Raw genomic sequence first — 25,436 nt, 5'->3', positions numbered from 1 at the left:
CGATTATGTTTTTTGCTGTACCACGGCCCGGTAGCCGGTGCTCCGGTAGCGGGTTTATGTAAAAACTACACAATTATTATCTACCTTTATGTAAGGTGACTATCGATTTAAACATTAACAGTCGTACTTTAAATTCAATCGAAGTTGCTTCGACTTTGAAATGTATGAAAAAACAAATTACTTTATTTTAGTTAAAGTAATTTTAAAGGATTAAACATGGAATAAAGCTATGTACGTTTTCGTTGATGTTTTTATTGTATACAACACAAACTTGTGCCTTATTATAGAAAAAGCTGCTCAAAAGTTTCCTGTTTACTACCTATAATAAATTAATAAGACCCTATTAAAGGAGCTTACAAAAACTTTTTATTAAGCTCATTGTTATGGAAAATGAACTGTATAATAGTCTTCTATATTGAAGGTCTTTTATACGAACGTTCCGACTAAGTCATAATGGGGCTGAATAATAAACCATAAAGATTTTGAATGATGTAAATGTTTTATTCTTCCGCTCTGCGGTATGAGTGGTAGGGCGCACTTCTTTTCGATGTTCTGATTTATTATACGGATTGCTAGATGCTGTATCAGCAGTCGATAAAATAAGTTTAATGAGACTCAGTCGTATATCAGAGTCGGCATCATAAAGGTGGGTACCAACTGTCAAAGGGCTCATTGTGGCGGCTTTGCTTTATGATGGCATTTTTACATGCAGGTACAGGCTTTGAGCGCTTGGCGAGCCGCCTGCCAATTATATTCTACTTAGCTCTGTGTCCACATTCCTTCAACTGATCTACGGATAAGTCTCACTCTCCTTAAACACTTGTATCGTTATCAAATATATTTTTTCCCACGAATATGATACTAGAGATACGTCGGTATGGAGCGAGAATGTAAATTATTGACCATTTTGTTAATAGATATTTAGATAGGACATTTAATGATTACAGAATACGTCGTTAAGAGGAACGGCGCAGCTTAGCTTTGGAGTTTGGGAGATAAAAATAACATAATTTAATCAATCAATCACCAATTTAAAAGCCAAACAAAAAGGTAGCGGCTGAGATAAATACAAGAATTTGTAGTCTTAACTGCGCAGTAAATAAGATCAAATAAATTCTCGAAGTATTAAACAATTCTGGAGTTTTGGCGCGCACCTGTTCACGGGAATGCTCGTGAAAGAGAGTTATAAAATCAAATATGGTGCAAAATATGTTCAAAAGAAACACGTGTGTACATTGCGCAGCTAATCTTGTGCGAAAAGGCGCGAACGCGGACCGTGACCGCCGAGGGCTCGTCCGGTACGTAGCAGGCGGAGCGGGTAAAACGGGCGGTGCGTTGACAGGTGCGGTCGTGGGGGGTGCACACTGGGGTTGCGAGGGGAGGGGCGAGCCGGCGCGGCGCCCGCGCAGCTCGCGTGGCCCACTCGCCTGAGTCACGCGCGCTTGGTAATGCTTGCATAATAATAATGACGGATGCCGATCGCGCGGCGGCCCCTTTGATCTGCGGCGCGTTTGATCTCGCCGCCGGAGCCGGTCCCGCTGCCCCTGTCTCACAAACGAGCCGCCCGCCTCTTACCTTTATTCGGTCCGACGCCGCGCGACGAGGCCCTTCGCCCTCGCTCTAAATAGAGGCTTTATTTTGTAAACAGGGAGCGTTAGCGCTACCGTGAGCGCGCGCCGGCTCCGCAGCGACGGTGCTCGGCTGCCAGTGGTGCTCGAGCGGCGGCCAGTATGGGGTGTACTCGCCGCGGTCGCCTGCCGCGCTGCTGTCCGCCAGCTGCCAGCCGTTAGTGATGAGTGTCAGCCGCGGCCCGCACTGCCGCTCCTACTGGCTCACATGGACCTTCTGTGTACGCATTCATATTTATTTAAACACGACGACTCAGTTATCTTTTGACTGTTTTGGAATGTTTTTGACGATTTCGCGCAACGTGTGTTTTGTTTTGATAAATTAAGTTTGTGTTTGTTTTGGTGAAAATTTATTTATTCTTATTTCGATTTTTATTAAGAGTTCAACCGTTAAATATCAAATGAAACATAATGAATCAAATCAAACATTATAAAGTATTGTATCAGAATTTTAAGATTAAACGTCTTTGTCAAACATTGAGAAAAATACATTTAAAATGACATTATCAATTATATTAGGACAATTCAATGAATAGCGCACTTCTGTACTTATTGTACAGATAATTTAAAATTTATTATTCTCAACTTATATTTACAAAGAGGTTGGTTGTATTAAGGACTTTTTAGTAACCTTATTTTTATTAGACTTTAGACTTTTTATTTTCTATACAAAGTATAATAATAAAATATTTCTATTATTGAGAAACTTGGAAGGCGTACGATATGCAAATTTTACATTCTAATTTAAAAGTTACATGTAAGTTATAGCCAGTAGGACAACAAAAGCGATAAGAAAATGCTGGAAGTCTCCAACTTTTATTTTTAAATAATTCTGATTATTGAACTTGATACACATTGATAGTTATTTATTTATTAAGATTTAAATGGAAATTGTTACGATTTTATACAATTTTCTCAGTTTAATATTTAGGTTCGATGACAGGAAAATTGTTTTTCATTTGCGACACACGTTTTGATACTTATCATAAATTAGAACTTGTATGTTAATTGCTATTTGTATTCGTCACAACAAACTATATTTTATTTAGCCATTATACACTCTCGATGAACAAAAAAAAAAAGGTGTGATATTTAAAATACAAAATAAAACAGATATCGAAATTAGTAACTTAAAAGTAAATGTATTAAATCGAATAATATTAAATATAACTTAATCAAAATCAAAATATACTTTATTCAAGTAGGCTTTTACAAGGACTTTTGAATGGTCATTTAACAAACTATATTAAGTGAAGCTACCACCGTTTCGGAATGTAGATTCTACCGAGAAGAACCGGCAAAAAACTCAGTAGTTACACTTTTTCAACATCTAAAAATATAGTCATGTTAGTTAAATACAATTATATATTATGTATGTTATATATCCTGCCTGGAAGTCAACAAGCATTAACTCCATGGTTTTTTATCATCTATATAATCTTGTATCGAATAATATGCCTTCTTTACCAATGTATTTTTTATTTTGATTTGAATTTATGAAACGGCAAAGTTAAAAATGTAATATATTTTAGTATAGCATTTTAGTGATGTTCTTGTCGATAACATTTATTTCCGGGTTATTTTATGAATCGTTGGTTCAAATGGGAATCGTATTAAGTAGTATTATGTCGTGTTTTTTTTTTATTTCATTCAATTTTTATCAAAATCTTTATATCTTATTACTAGTATAAGAACAGAAGTGGCTTATAATAGGTACACAATAAGCATGACACTCGGTTCTTTTTAAAAATCGTCGTGAATATTACAAACGCAAATAAGCATTGTCTAAGAAATGTTTTTTTTTCTTAATGTTTTTGTAATTATGAGATGAACCCTCAATATATAATAAATATAAACATTCGATTATCACGTGAATATTTTGAAATATTTTAAATAGAATTATGAACCGTGATGGCATAGAGTAGAGAAATCGATTGAAACGAAGATTAGGGATTCAAATCCAGCCAAAAACCAATGGGTTATGTGTGCTAAAAATGACAGTGTGCTTAATCTGTGTTTACAATTAATCTTGTGTGTGCGGTAAAGGAAAACAAGGCGAGGAAAACTGTGTGCCGATTGTTATTCTGTCAAGTGTGGATCCCCAATCCAAACTGGAACCGTGTTGTGAGGACCAAACTGCAGATACTGTTAGATTAAAGATTTTTTTTTTTTTTTACGAATGTACTGTAGTTGGTATAGGTATGCTTACACTGTTTTTATTTAATATGTTTTTTTTTGTGCTCGAACTCTACAGACTCTCTATAGTCTATTCCAACTACAAAAGGAAAATAGCAACATAAACAATATTTTACATCAAATTGACGCCGTATTGGTCGAGAGCTTGAATTAATCTATGATATTCATTTTGAATTTGCAAAAAAATGGCGTTTTGATCTTCGACGAAGCTGTTATCGGAACTTTAGAAGTAAAAGTAATTAGTTAAGTGGCATTGTGTTGTATTAAAAATAAAGATATATTAATCAATAATTGTTAGTTAGATAAAAGTTATTAAAGTATCATTAGTAAATCGCGTGGCTTATATAAATCTAAGGTTTGTTTATATTTATTGCTCCTTAGATTGGAATGAACTGTGTATGTTTGACGATTTGTTTGCTATATTACAATAATAATTGAACATTAACAATTGTTTTTCTATAAAGACATTGCAAGCACCAACATTGGATTTTTGCTCGTACTTCCAATGTTCCTGTATTTAATGTCACATACCCTTAAGTCCGCTGCCTCGCCCGATAGATTTAAGTTTAACACGAAGTCTTAATTTAGTCACTATCCGGTAGTTTTAATAAGTTTTGTTGTTAATTATCTCGTTCCGATTTCGTACGGGTAAAATACTTGCAAAGTTACAAGTTTACAATTCGAAAATATTTTATTAGCGTAGTTTTGTATGTATGTCCTCTCTGGATTCAGTTTTATGCTCTAACTTAGAGCTTCGGGATGTTTTCAATAAAGTAAGAATACTTATATTGCGTCACAATATATTTAGAACGATATTATGTATATTCACAATAATATTGATCACTCAGATAGCATCATTGTGTGAACACGAGAAGTAAGGATAAGCTTATAACACCAAGCTTCCGACACAGCAAAGTCAATAAATCCTTCTCGGAGCAAGGTATTCCTTTTTATAATAAAATTCCGCATACATTTTTAACTTTGCCGATTTATAAAGTCAAATCTTTTTAAAAATAAATTTTAAAAAAAATTATAAGACACATTAGTCAACTAAAGATTATATAGATGATAAAAAAGCGTGGAGCTAATACTCGTCAATTTAAAAATACATTACATAAATTAAATTGTTTTTAATTGACATAACTTTGTATTTCAAATGTTGGGAAAGAGTAACTACTGAGTTTATCGTCGGTACTGTATAATCTACAATTTGAATCAGTGGTAGTTTTACTATACAGTTCTGTAAGTTGACGATTTAAAAGAGGTCGTAAAAGCCTTCTTTATAAAAGTGTATTTCTTCATTTCACAATGAGGCGTTGTAGGAAAGGATTGTTATCTACTAGCGACCCCGGCTTCGCACGGGTGCAATGCTGATACTAAATATACTACAGAACGTCTTTATATACCTCCAACGTGGCGAAGTCTTGTCCTATTATGCTAGTTCTTTTTAATAACCGGAAATTGTAATGTTCTAGATAAAAAAAATTAAATAATGTAAGTGTACCTTAGATTAAAAAACATAAAGCTAGTGGAGCGCCCGGATCATTATAATGGAGCAACTAAAGTGAATACAAAATTGCGTATTTTTGTTAATACGTCAAAAGTTCTATCACTTTTAATGGCACAAAGGCGATTTTAGGTATAGTTACAATGGAATTAAGGAACTTAATTTACAGAATAGTTACAGAATTGTTATATCCTATAGCGCTAATTTCTATAGGCCAATGGCGGTGACCACTCAACATCATCAGGTGTACTATTTGTCCGTCCGACTATCAATATTATGAAAAAAAAATATCCGTTCCATATGTCGTTTTTATAATCTGAGAAGTGTATATTATTTTGATTGTGTTCTTTATAATAATATTTATGTTGTTGAATTATTTTTAATTTTTTTTTTCAGGTGATTATCACTGTGGCCTGTGAGAGTGCAACTCCAGACAGTTTGAAGCTTGTATGGTTGTCGAACACATCGCTGACGTGCAATGACGGTTCACGAGCGGGGTAAGATTTGATACGAATGTTCAGTATATCGTTCAGTCGTTCAATGCTTGGTTTCCATTCCACATAAAACAAAAAATACCATTCTGCCTAATGTACAATAACATAAATTACTTGCTACACAAACACTTTTAATAAAACAAAAATAATTAATTATAGTATTTACTTTAATGAAATAAATATTTACTTATATTGTGATACCGTTATTGATATTGGAGTTTGAGCTTTGCCTTTGATAAAAAAATCAAGTAAATCAAACTCATAAGTATGGCAAATGTTTTGACTGTAATAAGCAATATAATTATATTTCAATTGTTGTCTTTTATATTCATAACACAATTTTGTTTCTTATATTTCAGATATTATATACGACGTGGAAACAATAATCACCATTGGGTGGTGTATTTAGAGGGTGGCGGGTACTGCTGGGATGCGGCGTCGTGTGGTGCTCGGTGGCGACGCAGGCCGGGTCTCATGTCGTCCTCGCGATGGCCACGAGCTCGCCGAGCTCCGGCCTTGCTGTCTTCAGACCCGCAAGCTAATCCACTCTGGCATGCGTCTAATCATGTCTTGCTGCCATACTGTTCCAGTGACATGTGGACGGGAACACGTACCCTTCGACACTCCAATAGTAGTTTTGCTTTCGCAGGCAGACTAATCGTACGTACTGTATTTGATGAACTCCTGCAGCTAGGGCTGGCTGGCCGGCTCTTGCTAGTCGGTTCTAGTGCAGGTGGAACAGGTGTCATGTTTCACGCGGATGGCGCAAGAAGAAGTCTTCGGGCTCATGGTATTCGCGTCGCAGCTATCGCTGATTCTGGCTGGTTTCTGGATCGACCACAAAAGGCACGAAGAGCGTCATCTGCTGATAACATCGCCCGGCTAGGACATTCCCTGTGGTTAGGTTCGCCGCCTACGTCATGTGTACGAGAATATCGTGATAAGCCGTGGCTGTGCTATTTCGGATATCGGCTCTATCCCCACATCCGAACGCCTCTATTCGTTTTTCAATACCTTTTTGATTCTGCACAACTCACCGCAGAGGGAGTTCGAGCTCCGCGGACAAGAGCGCAGTGGGATGCCGTTCACGAGACAGGTTCGGCGATTCGGGCGAGTCTTAAGAACGTACGCTCCACTTTTGCACCCGCTTGCATCGCTCACGGAGCACTCGCGCGACCTGAGTGGTTGGCGATTAATGTGTCAGGTGTGTCATTGCCGAGGGCAATCTCGTGCTGGGAGAGACGATTTAGCAACGGTAGTAGGAAAGAGCGTGCACGATGCGCGCCAAGAAGACTTGTGGAACGATGCTCCTGGCCGCAGTGCAACGGTTCCTGCCCTCGACTGCGCGATCCTCGGACAGGCGAGGAAGTGGCGCTAGCTGCGCTGTTGCAGAGCTTTGGTCTCGACGTCCGCGGCGCAGCGGCTGCGATGGGACTCGACGCCCGCGCTTTGTCTCGCATGAGTCGCGCGGAACTACTGCCGTTGTTGGCTCCGCACACGTGATATAAGATATGACTGTAACGTGCTCCGAGCACGGCTAATCTACCTCGTTTTGTTGCAAGTACAATTATTATTAATATTTACATACTATTTATTGTAACGTATAATAAATTAATATAAGCAAAAAATTAAACATTATGTACCCTCTTTTATTTTGTCAAATTTGGTCGTCGTTATACAATAATATACTTTATTTGGCATTTGTAAACTACATTGTATCTTAACAAGTAATTATGGACTAGTTCACACTTAAAATACATATATAAAAATACCTAAATACATCTCACTGTGGTCAATCAGTTTAAATGAATTCCTGTACAGGATGTGACCGATCAGTAACGGGAATCATTATATTAAATAAATTGGTTAAGTAGTTTGAGTCAACGAGGAGTTTTGGAGCGGTTTCGGTGGTACTCGGTTAGCGGTAGTCCAGAGGGAAGTCGCCCGTAGGCTTTCACTGGAATGCGATGCGACTTGTTAACGATGATCCCGCCATTTCGGAGGCGAACGCCATTTTGTCATAATCGATTAGAACGTTCGACGCTAAGAGCTATCGAAACATCGATTACATCGTTGGCAAGGAAAAAATCGGATGAGATTATGTTTGCGTTGTGTCGCCATCGACTAATGAGACGTGCAGTTACGTTACGATTGACGGAATCAGCATTTTCTCGAAGCGAGCCTCTGAGGAAGAGAATGTCTAAGACGGTAGGTGTCGTTTGAGCCATCGCAGAAAACAGCGGAGAGCGGGCAGAGGGCAGAGGAGATATGTCGATCATCCTATCCAAGTAGTGGAACAAATCTGATGGGCTATTTGTGTTTGCCCAAAGATGAGGTAAAATTGGCCATAACCACCGGTTACCTGAAACAATAATAAGAAAATTTATTCATTTAAGAAATGCTACTAGGTTGCTGATAAAAACAATAATATAAAACTCCTACTAGGTGCAGCGCATATATTATAACATTAGAAACAACGCTCTAGAGCTTAAATCGCTATTATTTTTTTAGCGTAATTGTTATTCCAAGTCATACAAGCTCTTCAATATCATTTAACGTGTGAATAGATAAATTAGAAAAACTAACGATAAATTGAACAAGCTCTGATTTAACTCGTATTTTAGTTTACGCTATTTTCTCTGTGAGGTACCTTATTTTTAGAAGAGCACTCAGTAATTCTTATACAGCCGGTTGGAGATCACATTAATTCTGCTAAACGAGTACATTAGATACCAGACACACTGGTCGGACTGTATGAAACGCAGGCCGTCTGCATTTAAGCACTCTGAGAGGTCATTTGAGATGGAACTGTTCGATTAAAATTTACTCAAGCATTTTCTTTTTTATCTATTTAGGATAGTCGAGATGCTCCCGTGGTAGTTGTGCCTGTAGTTACACTGGCTCACCCACCCGTTAAACCGGAACACAATACTGAGCACTGCTGCTTGGCGGTAGAATACCTGATGAGTGTTTGGTACCTACTCAGACGGGCTTGCATAAAGCCCTATCGCCAAGTTATCAAATATAAAAAAAAAAATTTTTTCTTGTGCTCGGCGACGAAGAAAACGATCCTTTTATATAGAACTAGTGGTCACCCATGGCTGCGCGTATTAGGGGTTGCTCGTCAGGTGTTAGGTATAAAAAGTAGGCTATGTCCTTCCTTAGAGTCCAAGTTGTTGCTTCGTAGCAAATTTAATTAAATTAGGTGCAGTAGTTTGGCCTTGGAAGACCGACAGACAGATAGACAGAGTTACTTTAGCATTTATACTTTTTTACTAGTATCAATGCTACACATGCTACAGTCACCCCATTGGTGTCTACTGTTTGTAATCGAAATGTAAAAATAATTTTCAACATTTTTTTTTATATTGACTCATTTCACAAATTGTTTATTTTTTCTATATTTTTTATTTGATCGATGGATTGAAAAGGAAAACAATTGCGCCGATCTTACAATAAATGGTAAAAAATTATATGCGTGTGTTTATCTACACCACGCGTAGAATACTATTGGTTATCAGAAGACTATTGGATGGTATCTATTATATTTTTTTTGATGTACAGACAAACGGGTAAATGGGTCACGAAATATACTTGGTTAGCGATAGAATATTTGAGTGGGTGGTTACCCAGACGGGTTTGAATAAAGTCCTACCGCCAAGTAAATTATATATATAAAGCATCAATGCGATTCATGTAGCTCCTAAGATTTTCGTAAGAAATTTATTTACTAACCAGCGACTATATTATTGTCCACATAGCTAAATAGAAGTCGTTTATCCGCGTCCACCAAAGTTTGCAGGGTTGGTCCTCTCGTGCCGGGACCGGTAGCGAATTGTGAGGCCGTGGCTATGTGAGGTCCTAATTCAAGCTGAACGAGTCTTAGTAAGCCGAGATGTACCTCCTGGATAGGAGCGCCGTTTTGGTGATAAAAACCCAACGGGAAATGGTGGGCATCGAGAAATACTACCTGTAAAAAGGAATGTTACTTGTCGTTAGCGTTTGACTGCATTTATGCAGATAGATAAAAGAACCGTGATGGCCCTGTACTCAGAAAAGGTGAATCATAACTAATTATTCTGAATTCATCAATTCATCTCGTGCTCGGCGGTGAAGGAAAAATCTTGAGGAAACCTGCAATTGACGAATGTGAATCTGCCACGTGTATCAAAGCTAAAATCTTCTGCTCAAAAAGGAGAGGAAGCCTTAGCCCAGTAGTGGGATATTTACAGGCTGTTACTTTGAGACTTTTTAGATATTTAGTCGAGAAAAATATTTTATTGGGCGACTTTGAATTTACTTTTCAAAACGCCCATAATTATTTATCTGATATTTGTGTAAAGGAATCAGTATAGTTATATTCTAATTATATTAAACGAGTATATATCAATTTACTTTTTAAAACTTGGTTTAAATTCACACTATATTTCTAGTTCATTGTCGTCTTCACCTTACCTCTTTGGTACTGTCGAGGAAAGCTCGAATTTCTCTCAAGAGCGGTAGAAGAGGCCGCACACGAATCAAGTTATGGTTCAACCAGTATCTGGAAAAGAAAATAAATGTACATTTAAATGTTTACGTTTGTTTCATTTAAATTACTGCGATCCTTAGATTCAACGTTTAAATAAACAAACAAACTATTAAGCTCTCTAAATTAATTTAAATCAAATTGTTGTTTTATACGTAACATGTTATATATGAAACGTAATTATTCATTATCTGTATAATCATAAATTAAAATGTTTGAATTTCGAAATAAACATTCTTATTGTTCTTTTTTTTTTAAATAAATTTTAGATACAATCAAAGCCGTGCGTAAAGCAAACGAGGTAGTGTTGAAAATTAAAATTACGTCTTGTTACTGCATTAGCTAGTCGAGGAAGCGAAACGCGACCGTTGATCACGAGTCACGTAATCACTTGCTTGTATATTATTTGCTGTAACAGCTAATTCTGTTAGAGGATTATTAATTATACTTTTAAAATGATTATCGGTACGTTAACATAAAGAAATGATCTAAATAATTAATTGAAAATCAATAATAATAATCAATATTAGATCGTTTTAATAATTTCGTCGTCGCGTAAAAATATATATATATATATACTATAGAATTTACGTCATTCATGCGATTCGCAAATAGATCAGCTATATTGTTCACTATTTTGAGTTTTTATTATACAAATTTACACAATTAAGTTGATTATAATTTTTTCGCAAATTCATAATCAATATTATCAATATTATTTAAGTTCTCGACCAATGATATCAGCGCCAATTCGCTGTCAAATGTTGTTTGTTTGACTTTTATCTCATTGTGGTTGGAATAGACCATATATCTCTTGATCGATAATACCCCCTTTTTTAATTCATATTTTTTTCACAAGACAACACTATTAACATTACAAAAGTTTTATTTCCTGCCTTTTATAATTAACTACTAAAAAAAATTACGATAAAGATTTATTTATTTATACTTTATTGCACAACAAAATGTATTGCACGAGTATGCTCTACCAGCAAATAGCAAAACGAACACGAATTGTAGATATAATATACAGATATAATTAGATATAATTACAGATATAATATAAATACTAGTAGATTTGTAAGATGATACTTATAAGGCACAAATAATTGTATATACAATAGAGACGGTTATGAAATAATCGAATAATATTTAGTTTCGGCAGATGACTAGCTAGTTCAGAGTTGATAAGATTTATTATTTAGCCCTAAAAATAACACTAAAAGAAGATTCGGGCTATCTCTGAAGTTTTACGGCTATACAATGTTCCACAGAGTCGGAGAGATAGGGATCTTTTTATTGTTACGATGAAGATAAAAACTGGAAAAGTGTAATAACCTGTCTTCTTCACGTGGATAGAAGTCATAATAGGCGATTCTGAAGTCGAAGTATCTGATTCCGTGGACCAGCTGGGCCCAGATGGACCGGTCCTGGCAGAGGACGAAGCTATCTCTGGAAATGGTGCTTATCTCCGTGTCAAACCGCCACGCGCCAGCGTTATGCGTGCCCGGAATCACCAGCTCGCCGATTCGTAGTTTGTTGATTCTGTCTCTGTTGATTGATTCATAAAATTATTAATTAATTAAACATAATTTATTTACATTAAAAATTATGTTTAATATTCTGTAATTTGCTAGATTTCATCAAGTCCGTCTTAATCCAGGGTATATGGGACGCCTCATCCATGTTGTTCAATTGGATCATAGATGAGGCGCCCCTGAATGTATGTAAAGATTTTTTTTGAAGGAAAGGGTGTACTTTACTAGAACACGGGTTGCAGTATTAAGTACGTGTACTCAAGACGGGGCTGGATGTGATTTTCATTTATATGAACATGCAAAGCATTCACTGTACAATCCAGTACAAACCTAGTACCTAGAAGTAAACTTTGATGTCAAAAAAATAATTATTGTGTACTTAGTTGCCAACTGTACATAGGTACATGCATTAAGCTTCAATATCTGAATGGTATATGGGCCGTTTAGTGGGGATAGACAAAATCTTGACGATATTTTTGGATACTGTCCAATATACTTCTAAGATTAGCGCTACGCTAATTGAAGAGGAAAGTAACAATACAAAAGGCGATGTTAACATATTACGTACTAGAAAGTATTATTAAAATAAACCAATCGCCAATACGTATGATGAGGTACCATCTTCACGACAGTTAAATATCTAGAAGACAGTATGATAGCAAATTTTGTCGTTAAAATTGGTGATATTAGTACAATTTATAGCATTAGAGGAAGGTCCTTTAGTATTAAAAATTCAACCAATAAAAAGACGAATGAACAAAGTGAAGTAAAAGTAAGAGCCTGTACATCTCCCACTGCTGGGCAAAGTCCTCCTCTCTTCTATTCTCCTTTCACTCTGAGGAGTAGGAATCGGACCATTATCGATATAATTTTTAAATTAAATAATTTAATTATATAAAATACACAAAGAAGGAACAACTACCGTTACCTTTGTTCTCAGGATAATAACTAAATATTTATTTGATAAATGAAGTGTAAACGCTTAGCAGTGGTTTCATATTTACTCCACGTTGAACGTTGAATATGTAATTTTCATAAAATATAAGGATGACGAATGATTTTTGATTGATAGAAAATAATAACTAAAGAATTCCTTGCCGGTTCTAGGTAGAATCTATATTTCGAACTGGTGATAGCTTAAATACCTATAGATTTTTTTAAAATAAAATATTCATGGTCTGGTGGTAAGTGGTCACTGTAGATATTGACGCATTAAGAATATACAGTTACGTTAGAAACATATGCGCAAAGTCAACTTTTAATTTATAATACTACTAAAAATGCTATTGAATTTTTAAACTCAGTAATTGTAATATAGAATATTCAAATTATAAAAGCGATAACCTAATACCAGTTACTATTGTTCAAAAAACGATGCGTTTTGCTTACGGACAGTAGGAAAAGGCGGATGCTATCATTGGTTTTCATCTTACAGATCAAAAGGCAATGAATAACGGCATCAGATACTAATAGTTTTGCAATAAGATATTGTAAACGTTCATTAGACAATAATTCTACTGTCCGTAAGCAAAACGATTCGTTGCTTGTATATAGCGATGGTTTTGTAGATTTAATTGGATTGTTAGAATAGAATTTCTTTATTATTACACAGTAGCATTATGCTGTCTAGTTAGTAAGTTCGATACAATAAACTCGTGAGGAGATACGTAGGCAGGAAAGTAATAAGACACTTTGTAAACTTATCCTCTGATTAAAGATTGAATATTATTGTATCTTTGTCTTGACCACTAAAGAAAAGTTACTCATCCCTCTTCGTAAGTACTAAATAAGATAATGGATGTTGCCTTAATAAATGATTATGGACTATAAACGATATTTTATTGAGTTTCCTTCCGATGTTTTTATTGCTCGAAATTGGTAATTTTAATATTTTGATTTCTATTGTTTGCATGTAGAAATGTTTCATAATTTATTTGCTTTTATTAAATTTTTATGCATAATTGAATATTTATCTTAAATGTTTTATAAAATGTTCGTCGGATCGAATCTTTGATACGATGCTTATAAAGTCGCTTGAATAATAATAAACAATTAGTTGAAAAGGTTATTACATTTTAAAAGTTTTTTGTATTTGATAATAGATGGCGTTAGTAGTAAGTTATATCGCTTTATAATGTGGTTCAATAGATTTGCATGGAAGATTATTTTTGTAATTTTTTGCTTTATAAAATGTGACCCAGTGTTCGAAGTGGCTGGTGGGAATTCGTTGACAGATTCATTAGTACGATTCGGAATTTGAGTCAGAAACCGCGGAGCTTGAAGACTTAAACACAAACCATCTTACTGACGTATTTATTATAAATCAATATTGAAAACTAGAAGTTGTAAAAGATTGTGAACAAAAGAAATATCTCGTTCAATTTATATTTGAGTGTTACATAATAATTATTTCCACAATTTAGATATATATGTTACTGTAAAAGCTCGAACTAAGGTAAATCTTAAGATTTTCCAGTAAAACCTAAGATTTACCGACATGAGTTGGTAAATGGAAGTATTTATTATAAAGGGACGACTTTTTCGGAATTTTACCATTCCAACCTAACATATTGGAACATGTAAATCGAAAGATTTACCAAGTAAATGATGGTAAAAGTTCGAATCTCAAAGTTTTTTGAACATTTTTTTTTGGACATTTACCATTCATAATTGGTAAATCTTAGGTTTTACTGGAAAATCTTAAGATTTACCTTGGTTTGAGCTTTTACAGTAACATATATAATGTATTACTATTAAATAAAATACGATATTATAACAGAGAAAATTTCACAGTACAAATTTATCGTAATCGAACAATTAAAACTGTGGATTGTGTTTCCAACCCTAATACATATTGTAATTGCTCACCTAAATTGCAGGCTTACCTACACCAAAACAGTGTTGAAATGTAATTTAGTTTCGCTTTATGCATGTGTCACACATGCTGAGTAATATGCATACTATAGTTGAATATTTTGGGCACAAAATTGTAACTACAGGCACGAGATACATAACATCTTAGTACCTAAAATTGGTGGTTGACGATGTAAGAGATGGCTGATGTTTCCAATAATGCCAACGAATATGGGTAGTGTTACTTACCGTATTCATTGACATTATATATTATATACTTTATATTGTACTAGCGATCCGCCCCGGCTTCGCACGGGTGTAATACTGATACTAAATATACTACAGATTGTCATTGTATACAAAGTTTTTTGTCATTAGACAATACAAACCGCTATGTCCATGTAATGTTGTATTGCTTAAAATCGCTTAAAGTCGCCATTATATCTCGTAAAAAGTAAAGGGTAAAAAATGGTTATTGTTGGTTATACATAGGTATACTATCGCGTACTTTTTTTCAAGATCTATTTCAGGTGTACAATACTTTAGTACATTATTTTGATCTATCTCGTAGGGTTCAGCCAGCGTTTGCAATGTGAGCGCAATAAAATGTATTAATTTACGACATCACATTAGATACCTCTAAAATTATCAGTGTTTCTCTACTATATTGTGTATTGTACGTGTATTATATATATAAAATTTACTCTTGAATCACTCTATCTATTAAAAAAAATCGCATCAAAATACTTTGTGCAAATTTAAAGATCTAAGCAAACACAGTTACCTACAGATAGATAAAGATAAGCGACTTTGTTTTATACTATGTAATGATACTTACGAATTATCTTCCATCCATGTTGGCTGTATTTTCAGGCAGTTGTATGCCACGATATGACTGTCGCCAGCTCCGACCCACGGCCAAAGACAATGAGGGCCTTTGAAACCAGTGCCAGTATTCCAACCAGCTGGCAATTTGCCCTCGCCCAGCGATACGTTCGTTATAACGAAACCCTCTACAGAGTCAATGGAAAATACAGCTATCGCATTGTTCCATGATAGCGGCCTGTTGTCAAAAAGACCTATCTGAAAATATATAAAAAATAATATAAGTAAAACGTATATATTTGAGAGTTGACTATTGTGCTGTTGTATCTTATTTGATATGATATCTAAAAAACTAATCGCAATAAATTTATCGATGTTGCGAATATTATTATATTTTTTATAAACATTATATATATTTTTACTTGATGGTAGGGGTTTTTACAAGTTCATCTGAGTAGGTGTCGCCCACTTCTCACTTACTCTACCACCAAACAATATTACTCAGCATTATTGTGTTCCGATTTGTATAGTGAGTGAGTCAGTAGGCATAGGTATCAAGGAGATAACATATTAGTTCCCAAGTTGGCGGCGATGTTATGTTTGTTACAGTGGTAATGTTTATGGGCGGAGGTGATCAATTACAAGTCAACTGAACTCTTATAAATAGGCCTCGTTGTTTGCCAGATATAAGGCAAAAGATCGGAAGGTTCTGTGGCGTTAAACTGGCGATAAACTGTCGACTCGGGCCAATGTAAATTTATTGGATTATTCAGCCCATAAATACTCAGTAACAGCCCGGAGTCTAGAAGTAGGAATTGTGTACATTCTCGTGCCTCGGGAACACATAAAGCTGTTGGTCCTGCGTCTTAAGTCCTGGTCCTTATCGGACTATGAGAGGGGGGGACAGAAAGTACATCTTTATTTACCCAATTCTGCCTCATAATATGTTCTGCGTAGTTGGCTGGTCCTTTGATATTAACCGCCGTGACCGAAATCGGTCAGGACGATATTCCATAAACAAAAAAAAAAGATGAGAAATGAAGTGAATTTGACCATAAATCGATACAGACAAGTAATCTAGGCTTACATTATTTATACAATAAATACCGACATCAAGCCCTACTTCCCGCACTGAACACTGTAAATATCGTTTGTAAATAAATCAATCAAAGTTCGGATGTGTTAAATACTTGATGTGAATCACTGAATTGCTTCATAAAGCGGATCGTTACGTATAATATGCGTGTGTTTCCGTTCGGTGTAATAATTTTACACACAACGGCTTGTAATGACTATCGTCAGGCGACGGGACGTTTGAATAAAAGAGTTAGAGTATCGTTTTCGCAACAAGCACGTACAGGGTTACCAGATGTACGTGAAAAAACCGGACACGAAACGGACACTTTCAAGGATGATAGAATATTTATGAGTTTGGAAACAATGTTTAAATTGGTAAATTCGTCATTGTGAATTAATTAATGTTTAATAATGATAAATTTAATAATTTTAGTGTATAACTTTGTATTTATTTTAGATAAACTTCAGTAATTGTATTTATTTATTATTAACAATTACCAATCGGGTGTAAATATATATTTCTTGTTAAAATTTAGATCATTATAAAGATTGCTATTGTTTAAAATATTATTTTGCGTCTATTTAAGTTTTTTTATACAATAAAATAATCTTAACGCAACAGGTATATTTAATACCTTAAAAGTCATTGCATCTAATTTATACATAAAAAAAAAAATGTTGTTCTTTTTTTAAATGTTAAGCATTTTTGTAATTACACATTTTTAATTTTATATTAGTAAAAATAAACATAACAAAATCTTATAAATGTCTTTATTTACTTTCAAATTTCCGTGTGTTTACAATGTTAGGAATTTTGGAATTTTAACCGGTCAAAGAACAAAGAAATCGATCAGTCCGAGTGTGTACCGGAAATCTGGTTACTCTGAACGTGTACAACGGATGACAATGACAATGTAAATACATCAACTTACATTCCGATGCGACATCAAATCCGACACGACCAGAAAAAAATTAGGGATCAATTCTACTAATTGTTGCTTTATTGCATTCGAAAACGTAAACTTTGACGTTTAAGCGTTTAACTTTTCTACGAACACAACAAATCACTCGCGGTTCGGTCGAAGTCGAATCGGAAACCTATCGTAATTGTTATAAATTAGTAGAATTAGCCAGGTTAAGGTACCGTGGTTTTATGGGCTTGTCGAGGCATGGTTTAACGCTGTCAATATCCAGACTCCGGGCTGTTACAGAGAATGTTCTGACTGAAAAACCTAGAAACGTTTAATGACCCGTCACTTTGAATCCAGGAAAACAGAGTCACCTTACAAGCCGGCCTAGATCGAGTCAGTAATATGTATTTTAATACTCAAATAACTTTGTAACGTACCTGCATGGGTACGTTAGAACAGGTGCTGAAATCCCAGTTAAGTTCAATGGCATCCAATAGGCTTCCGCCCCCCGATGTGCGAATACTAGGCGAGTGTATAGTCATCCACACCCTTCCACATGCGGACTTCTCAAAAACTTGTTGGTTCGCTGAAAATTACGGCAATATATTTAAGACTTGGTACATTAAGTTGTTTAAGTTCAGTTCGTGTTTTGAATTATTTATTGTTGTATTGTAATATAATTATATACAAATAGCTCATCATTACTAAACGTACGAAATTACTTATAATAATTGTAAATATAATTTTTTGTTATAATATTTAATAGTTACATAAGACTGTAAAGTTACTAAAACTTAAAATGTATGTATTGTTTTGTCTTTAATGTGTTAAGAGGCCTAATGGCTATGGTTTGTTTTGATGTGTGTGTGTTTTGTTTGTATTGCAGTGTAATTTGAGCGATAATTCAATGATTATTATTGTAGTGCGATATGCTTTGAGTAGCCTATGTACAACCTCCACCCGCTAATATTATACTATGACATGAAAATATCCGTGTTAATACCAACACCGTATGTACAGTCAACATAAAAAAAAACGCTAATATTAAGAAATATTAATGAGGTTTCATTTGTTATGCTTTCCGACGCATCTTGAGAACAGAAAAGTTTCCGATTATCCGTAGGTGACGTTTACCAACACCGAATAAAATAAAAATAAATTACAATATTGGAAATAAATTGTGCATCTAAAGTGAATAATAATTTTATTATTTACGACTGTACTTGCGAGCCCCTGCTACGTACATACACGTATCAAATGGCGCATGATTCGGCTTATTTTTATATTCGTGTCCAACGAAGGGGTCCGTAGCGGGTATGGCATGTATGATACTGAAAATGACAAAAAAACAAAACAACATAAAGACAAGACAACAGACAAAACAACATAAAGACAAGACAACAGACAAAACTACAGATAACAAGACAAAGGAGCTATAACTATACAGCCCAACTCACTAAACAGGTTTAATTAAAGAGTATTCAAATAATAAATCAAAAATTTTAACAAAATTTAAGTATTACTTTATTTATTATACGAAGTAAATATTTCGTAAATATACAAAATGCAAAAACTTTCATAAATAGTTATGTAACAAAGTTACGATAAATATATAATATATAAAAAAGGAATGTAATTAAAATAAAAAAGATAAATTCGAAATATATTTCAAAGAAACGGATTTCACAAATATGAAGTCGAGATTACTTTTTGGCCACAAATTGGAAATACACAGTGACGTGAGCTTATAACGTCTAATATAAACGGTTTCATCCCATTTTGAACGTAAATATTTAAAAAAAAACATTAATAAATTATTAACGCTCTCGGGGGGTACACCAGTCACTAACTAAGTAATTGTTACGACGTCTATAAGCGTTTGCTGTTGGAGTAAGTGATAATCATATAACGTTTTAAACTACTGAGTTTCTTGCCGGTTCTTTCCAGTAGAATCTACTTTTCGAACCGCTGCGCTGGTATCTTTACATTTTATTGAACACCGTTACATGATTCAAAAGTATTTTTTTGAGGCTATATGAACAAAGAACATTTTCTTTTTTTTTGGTCTATATTGATCTGACGATACTCCTGTTTGAAGTCATCCTATTCTGAAAGAATAAAGTCTAAATTCACTATAAGACTTAATTTTGTTAAGAAAGTAATAATTTTAATAAGTTATTTTATATGTTACAAAATTATAAAACAATGTTCGAGTATCAAAATAGTTTCTTACAGAATAGTCTTGAAGTCCGTAGTCATGAAAATACCGATACATTGTTTTTGACAACCGTGGTTGCGTCACATATTACAATACGAAGTGTTGCTTAATATGTTCTGGAGCAAAATCTTTGTTATAAATTGAAGCAATATACTTCCTTATAGATTGTCAAATGTGGTTTGTAAAGAAACACCTCAGATCTGAGAATAACAGACGGCAGAAACTCAAAAGAATGACAGACTTGCTAGCTCTGAGCTAAACAGCCTTTCACCAACGCCGTGTCTGTGCACACTGATTTTATAGTTATATATAATGCTAAGATAGACTTTAAACAAAAATAACTTGAATTATATCCATTTAATATGTTTATAATTTACACAAACTTTAATTTCAATGAGTTAAGTTAAAATTTAAAAAAAGAAATTTTTTTTTGTAAAATTTTATTTATTCTATAACGATTCTATTTTTGAAATAAAACCGTGGAACTATAATTGAATAATTTTGGCACGATGAATATTTTAGACGCGCCTTTTCGGAAACATTGCAATTTGTGCTAGTATTACTGTCATTGTGGTCCAAATTATATAACATTAATGACATAACATCGTAACGGTAGTATGCGCGTGCGACTCCTTTTGCGGGCCGGCCGTTGCATAAGTTACACTAAGGTACTCTTCACGATAATGATGTTAACTATTCGACCTAAATAAATCAAATACATTTCTATTTTTTAAACGGTTTCTAATATATTTTTTTTAATGATGAAGAAGAATTAATGTATTGAAACTTAGTCAAGACATAATAGATTAATTCGAGTCCACCGATTAAATAATTATTGATAGTTTGATGCGTGCGTATTGTATAATTCAAATAATTTTATACATTCTAGAAACTTTTAGAACGAAGTTCCTTATTGCTCGTTACACTTAAGACTGATGAGAGCCCTTTGAATGTGTGCGTTTGTGTTTACAAACGTATTAACAAATTTATAACAATTTATTTAATTGTGTGTGTTATTATAATGTTAATACTAGAATTATTGTTAACGATCTTTATAATTTCAGCCAAGGAGACTGTTTTCAAAGGTGATTAGTTAAACGAGATCAGGTTTGCTAGTTCAACGCAGAAATATGACCGTCTGTATCTGTATATATTTAAATTAGTGTCAAGAATAATTTTCCTAATATGAAAAAATAGTAAAATTATCTATGTCTAAATCATATTGTCTCTGTTTGGATTAAATTAGACTGAATTCAAGATATGAAAAAATAGTAAAATTATTTATGTCTAAATCATATTGTCTCTGTTTGGATTAAATTAGACTGAATGCAAAGAGGCTATGTAAGACTAGGATTTATGCTTGGGGACTGTAGTAAAAATGAGTGTATAGTGTAAATAGTGCCTAAACAAGTCTAAGAACTAATTAGTAATAATTATACAAGTAGGTATCATGGGTTGTCTGCTTGTTAACTGCTCAGTCAGATCACGGTACACGTAAGGCAAATGTGTAGGTGCCTCACCGCCGAAATGTCGATCCAAAAAAATATATAAAACTTCTCAACAACTTGCAAATGTAAAAAAACGAATAGCAGCACTATTTTGTAAAAACTCACTTCGTATAGAACTTAAGTACGTTCTTAACGTTTAATATGATACGCTATTTTGGTACTTGTATTCATTTAATGTCATAATTATTATAATCAATGTCGCTTATCAATGTCTCGTATATCTCGATTGTGTTCTGCAATTAGTCTTGAGATCGTTTTGATTAACTCTATTAGCTGTTCTAAGAAAAAAGTTTTTGATGTTTTGGATCAGATGTCCTCTGGTAAAATATATATATATATATATATTACCAACTAACTTAGACCGTTTCGTAGAATAACTGATCACTTGGCATTTATAACCGACGCAATAATCGATTTCATAAAAAATAAAGAGGTTGTAAATTCGTTTGTATTTTTTTAAATGTTAGTCACCATAGCATTCCGTCATTTGAATTTAACCAAATTATTATTTTTGCATTTGGGAGGGTATACTTCCCGTTTGGTCCCAATTAAATATGAAATTGGATATTTTTTTATTAAAAATTTTATATTCTTTTTCCCTTATCATTTGCATTGGGTGATATCATGGATAATTTATCTTGTATTCCTTATCTGTTGTCGTTCGAATTGTGAATTTTTTTATTGATTTCGTTCGAGATAAATCAACTAGTTAGAAAACCAGAGGTCGTACTGTTTTAACTCAGAATGAACTAGCTTCTTTTTCAGACAATATTATATATGAATTTTAAATGATTGTTAGTTAAGTTCCTCAGTGAGTCATGTCGAGTTTGAAGGAAAATATTACTTATAGTCGGATGTCTATTACATAAATGAACCTTCTAGAATATATAAAATATCCTCTTACTAGAAAGAAATAAGTTTACATTCATTTCTATGGCTTTGTTTTACTTTGCTCTCAATGTTTGATTTTACCACATATTTCTATTATAATCATTATTATTAAAACTTCATATTAATATAAACTAGTAGTCACTCATTGGTCGAATTTTGACCAATGAGCGATCTCATACATTGTTAATAAAAACATAAGTTACATTGATTTAAAAGATTGATAAATTTAGGCTCAACCGAACTATACCTTGTCATTATCACACTAAAAAAAAACAAATGTCAAAAAAATCGTCATTGATTTTTGACTTTGACATGACGTATGTTGTTATTGGCAGGACGTATCATGTAAACTATGAATGTTTTATTTTAAATATGTATATGTAGTCCATTCCAAATGCAAAAGAACAAAAGACAAATAAACATTTTGACATCGGATTGACGCAAGATCATTGGTCGAAAGCTTAAATTAAATTTGTGACTTGTGAAAAAATTGCGTTTTGAATGTCGTCGAAACTATTATACCTAGTTGTTTATTGTTTTACTTTGGAAGTAAAATTATAGTAAGATATAAGTAGTTATGTGGAATACTGTTGTAAAATAAATAAATATTTATAAATCAGAACTGTTTGCAGTGCACAATATAGCTCAGCTATTATGCGCATGAAATATGTAATTCCAAGTGTTTTTTTTTTATTGTTATCCTTTTCGATTGCATAAGGTGTAAAAATAATAATCAAATAATCAATTATGATTATATCAATAATTACAAATCGTGTCATACATTTAAAGTAAACATATTTATTTGAACGGGTTTCACGTAAATATAATATGGGCATTAAACTCTAATTATTATACTTAAAAATAAAATAACCTACGAAATTATAATTTGGTATATTGCTATCTTCTCATGTGGTAAGAAATGTGAATCATTTCTTATGTTAAGCATCCTTTGAGAATCATGGAGTCTGATGGTATCTCTTGTAATAATTATCTGAGTGACATCGTTCAAACGATTTTTTTAAAGGTTTTGTATTTTGGTAAAATAAATGATGAGTGTACGTACAGACGAAATAGTGTGAACTTAGAAAAGAAATTCCATAAAATACGTCTATTTGATTCTTTCTTGCACAATAAAAATATAACTGTAATGCACACAGAGTACGTTGTAGTGTTTGAACAGTTACATAACGATTTCTACCTTTCTGTCACCAGTAATTTGATATTTGAACGAATAACACAAAATATTATTTAATACTATTGCTATGTAAATAAAAAATTGTAGGTGCTTCTTCTCTTGGAGAAGGTTTAGAGCCTATTCCGCCACGATGCGGTTTGGTGGATATTCACGATACTACAAGGTTAAGGACCGGCTAGCACGGATGAATTATACGATTAATTACGAATGAAGTACACGAAAACACAGCGGTGCTTGCCGGGGTATGAACCCGCTCTTCGATTAGGATTTCCGAGTTCTTACCACTGGGGTATTTCGGTTGCTAGATTCAATGTTTTTGTACATTTAAAAAAAAACATTAGCGTATCTGGGTTTCCTAGCCAGAGGGGAAAAACAGTTTCTAAGAGCGTAATTAATTAGTCTAGTACTACCTAATTAGCTGCAGTTTTTAACGCGCCAGGAATGAATTGTTTTCGTGTGATTTTGACGTAGATGTTGCGTATCGAAAGCCAAAGTGACATATCTTAAAAACATGGTTCTACCGGTCGTAGAAAGTTTAATAAAACATTATTTATTAAAACTTTAATTCAAGTGAATTTTAATAAAAATTGTGTAAAAATGTATGTATGTATGCTTTAATAGACAGTTTCGAGCGTATTAAGACTTAAAAAAAAGCTTGATAGTCATCTTACCGGGATGTAAATTTTCGCAACTATGGATTGCAATTCAATCATCAAGGTCAGTCAGGTCGTATTTTAGGGGTTAACATTGATGTCACGAAAAGAAATTTCTTTAATTTTTTAGCATGAATGTAAATATATTTAAATTTTGTATTCCAAAGGATATTTGAATTTAAACTTGATTAATGGTTTAAATTATTCTAATTTAATAAGACCGTTAGTCTTTCTTCTTTATACGTTTGAAAGCGATAGAAACTCTTATAAGCCTTTTAAATGCAAAGTGTCAAAGTTTAAATATTGTGTCCTAAATTACAATATAGTATATGTACTTTGTTATATACTAGTTTTCGACCGCGACTTTTCTCGCGTTTTGGATCGGACGTCAAACGTTAAGCATAAAAAAGCCTATATCCTTCCTTGGAGTTTAAGCTTGCTAAATTAAACTAAATTTTATCAAATTCGGTTTCGTTTTTTTTTGCCGTGGAAGAGCAACAGACATGTAGACAGGGTTGCTTTCAAATTTATAAAATAAGTATAGATAATGAGAGTGACTGATGAGTTGAGACTTGTAGCCCAGCTGTAGGAATTATATGGAATTATATATACTATATATAACAAATTTATGACATAATGATGAAGTAAACTATCGATAAGATTTGTGGGTAAAAATTAAATAAAAATGATGCAATATTTCATAAAAGTTTTTCTTAAATTTAATGATATAATGATATTTAATTACATTAGATCAAATCTTGCTACGTAAATAATTATGTGATTTACGTATATTATATACGGGTACAAATATATAAACAGTAAGTTGTAAATATTTATTTACGGCGAACGTAACGTATAAATAAATGATTCTTAAAAAAGTGATGCATTTTTTCCTTATATTCAATTGACGAGTACATAACTGCGCACAATAAAATAACCGAATAAGGAAAAAAAAAATATCTGCATTTTTCCGAAGGATGTTAGTAAATGGTTACGTCACTGTTGTTAAAGGAAATTCGTTCTAATTAAAAAAAAAGGTCCAATATAAATTTAAATGAAATTTTAAGAGCGTAAATAACAATCACTTACGACTTTCTAAAATTGAATATAAAAAAATGACACAAGTAAATATTAATGAATGATTTTTTAAATTATCAGTAATCATCGTGACATCTAAAATAAACTATTGCCTTTCTTCGTTCAAATTAAAAAAAAAAGAAAATGCAAGGAAAACTTACGTGCAATAGAAGCACCAAGAGCCGTAGCGGCGAGGAATGCAACAGCGTACCACGAGACGGCCATCACTGATGGTGGCTCCCGCGCCACTGAATTGTGACTTGATTTGGCATTCCTTCGCCACAAACACAATTGATTGTTGCGCAGGATACTGTGTAATCATCGAGCAACCGACTAA

The 25,436-nt window shown here is 33.7% G+C and overlaps 2 protein-coding genes across 6 annotated transcripts; one reads left to right on the top strand and one right to left on the bottom strand.

The window, feature by feature from the left end:
• Window positions 1-1,437: 1,437 nt before the first annotated feature.
• LOC113396168 (palmitoleoyl-protein carboxylesterase NOTUM) lies at window positions 1,438-7,463 on the top strand. Its single transcript, XM_026633999.2, has 3 exons — window positions 1,438-1,849; window positions 5,728-5,828; window positions 6,185-7,463. Exons 1-3 carry the CDS (start codon window positions 1,793-1,795, stop codon window positions 7,326-7,328), a joined length of 1,302 nt encoding a protein of 433 aa, XP_026489784.1. The 5' UTR covers window positions 1,438-1,792; the 3' UTR covers window positions 7,329-7,463.
• Window positions 7,454-25,436, bottom strand: LOC113396167 (PI-PLC X domain-containing protein 3). 5 transcript variants are annotated; one of them, XM_026633993.2, is made up of 8 exons: window positions 25,261-25,436; window positions 18,773-18,888; window positions 17,995-18,143; window positions 15,583-15,827; window positions 11,692-11,904; window positions 10,281-10,368; window positions 9,561-9,795; window positions 7,454-8,187 (listed from the first exon to the last, which is right to left on the bottom strand). In XM_026633993.2, the coding sequence occupies exons 1-8, from the start codon at window positions 25,419-25,421 to the stop codon at window positions 7,844-7,846; spliced, it is 1,551 nt and encodes a 516-aa protein (XP_026489778.2). In that variant the 5' UTR covers window positions 25,422-25,436; the 3' UTR covers window positions 7,454-7,843. The 5 variants fall into 5 exon arrangements, with proteins under 5 accessions (XP_026489778.2, XP_026489779.2, XP_026489780.2 ...); XM_026633994.2 differs by having other exon boundaries at window positions 18,806-18,888; XM_026633995.2 differs by having other exon boundaries at window positions 18,802-18,888; window positions 25,261-25,387.

This window comes from Vanessa tameamea, chromosome 11 (assembly GCF_037043105.1).
Source record: "Vanessa tameamea isolate UH-Manoa-2023 chromosome 11, ilVanTame1 primary haplotype, whole genome shotgun sequence".
Taxonomy (NCBI): Eukaryota; Metazoa; Arthropoda; class Insecta; order Lepidoptera; family Nymphalidae; genus Vanessa; species Vanessa tameamea.
This window is presented reverse-complemented; position numbering and strand designations above follow the sequence as displayed.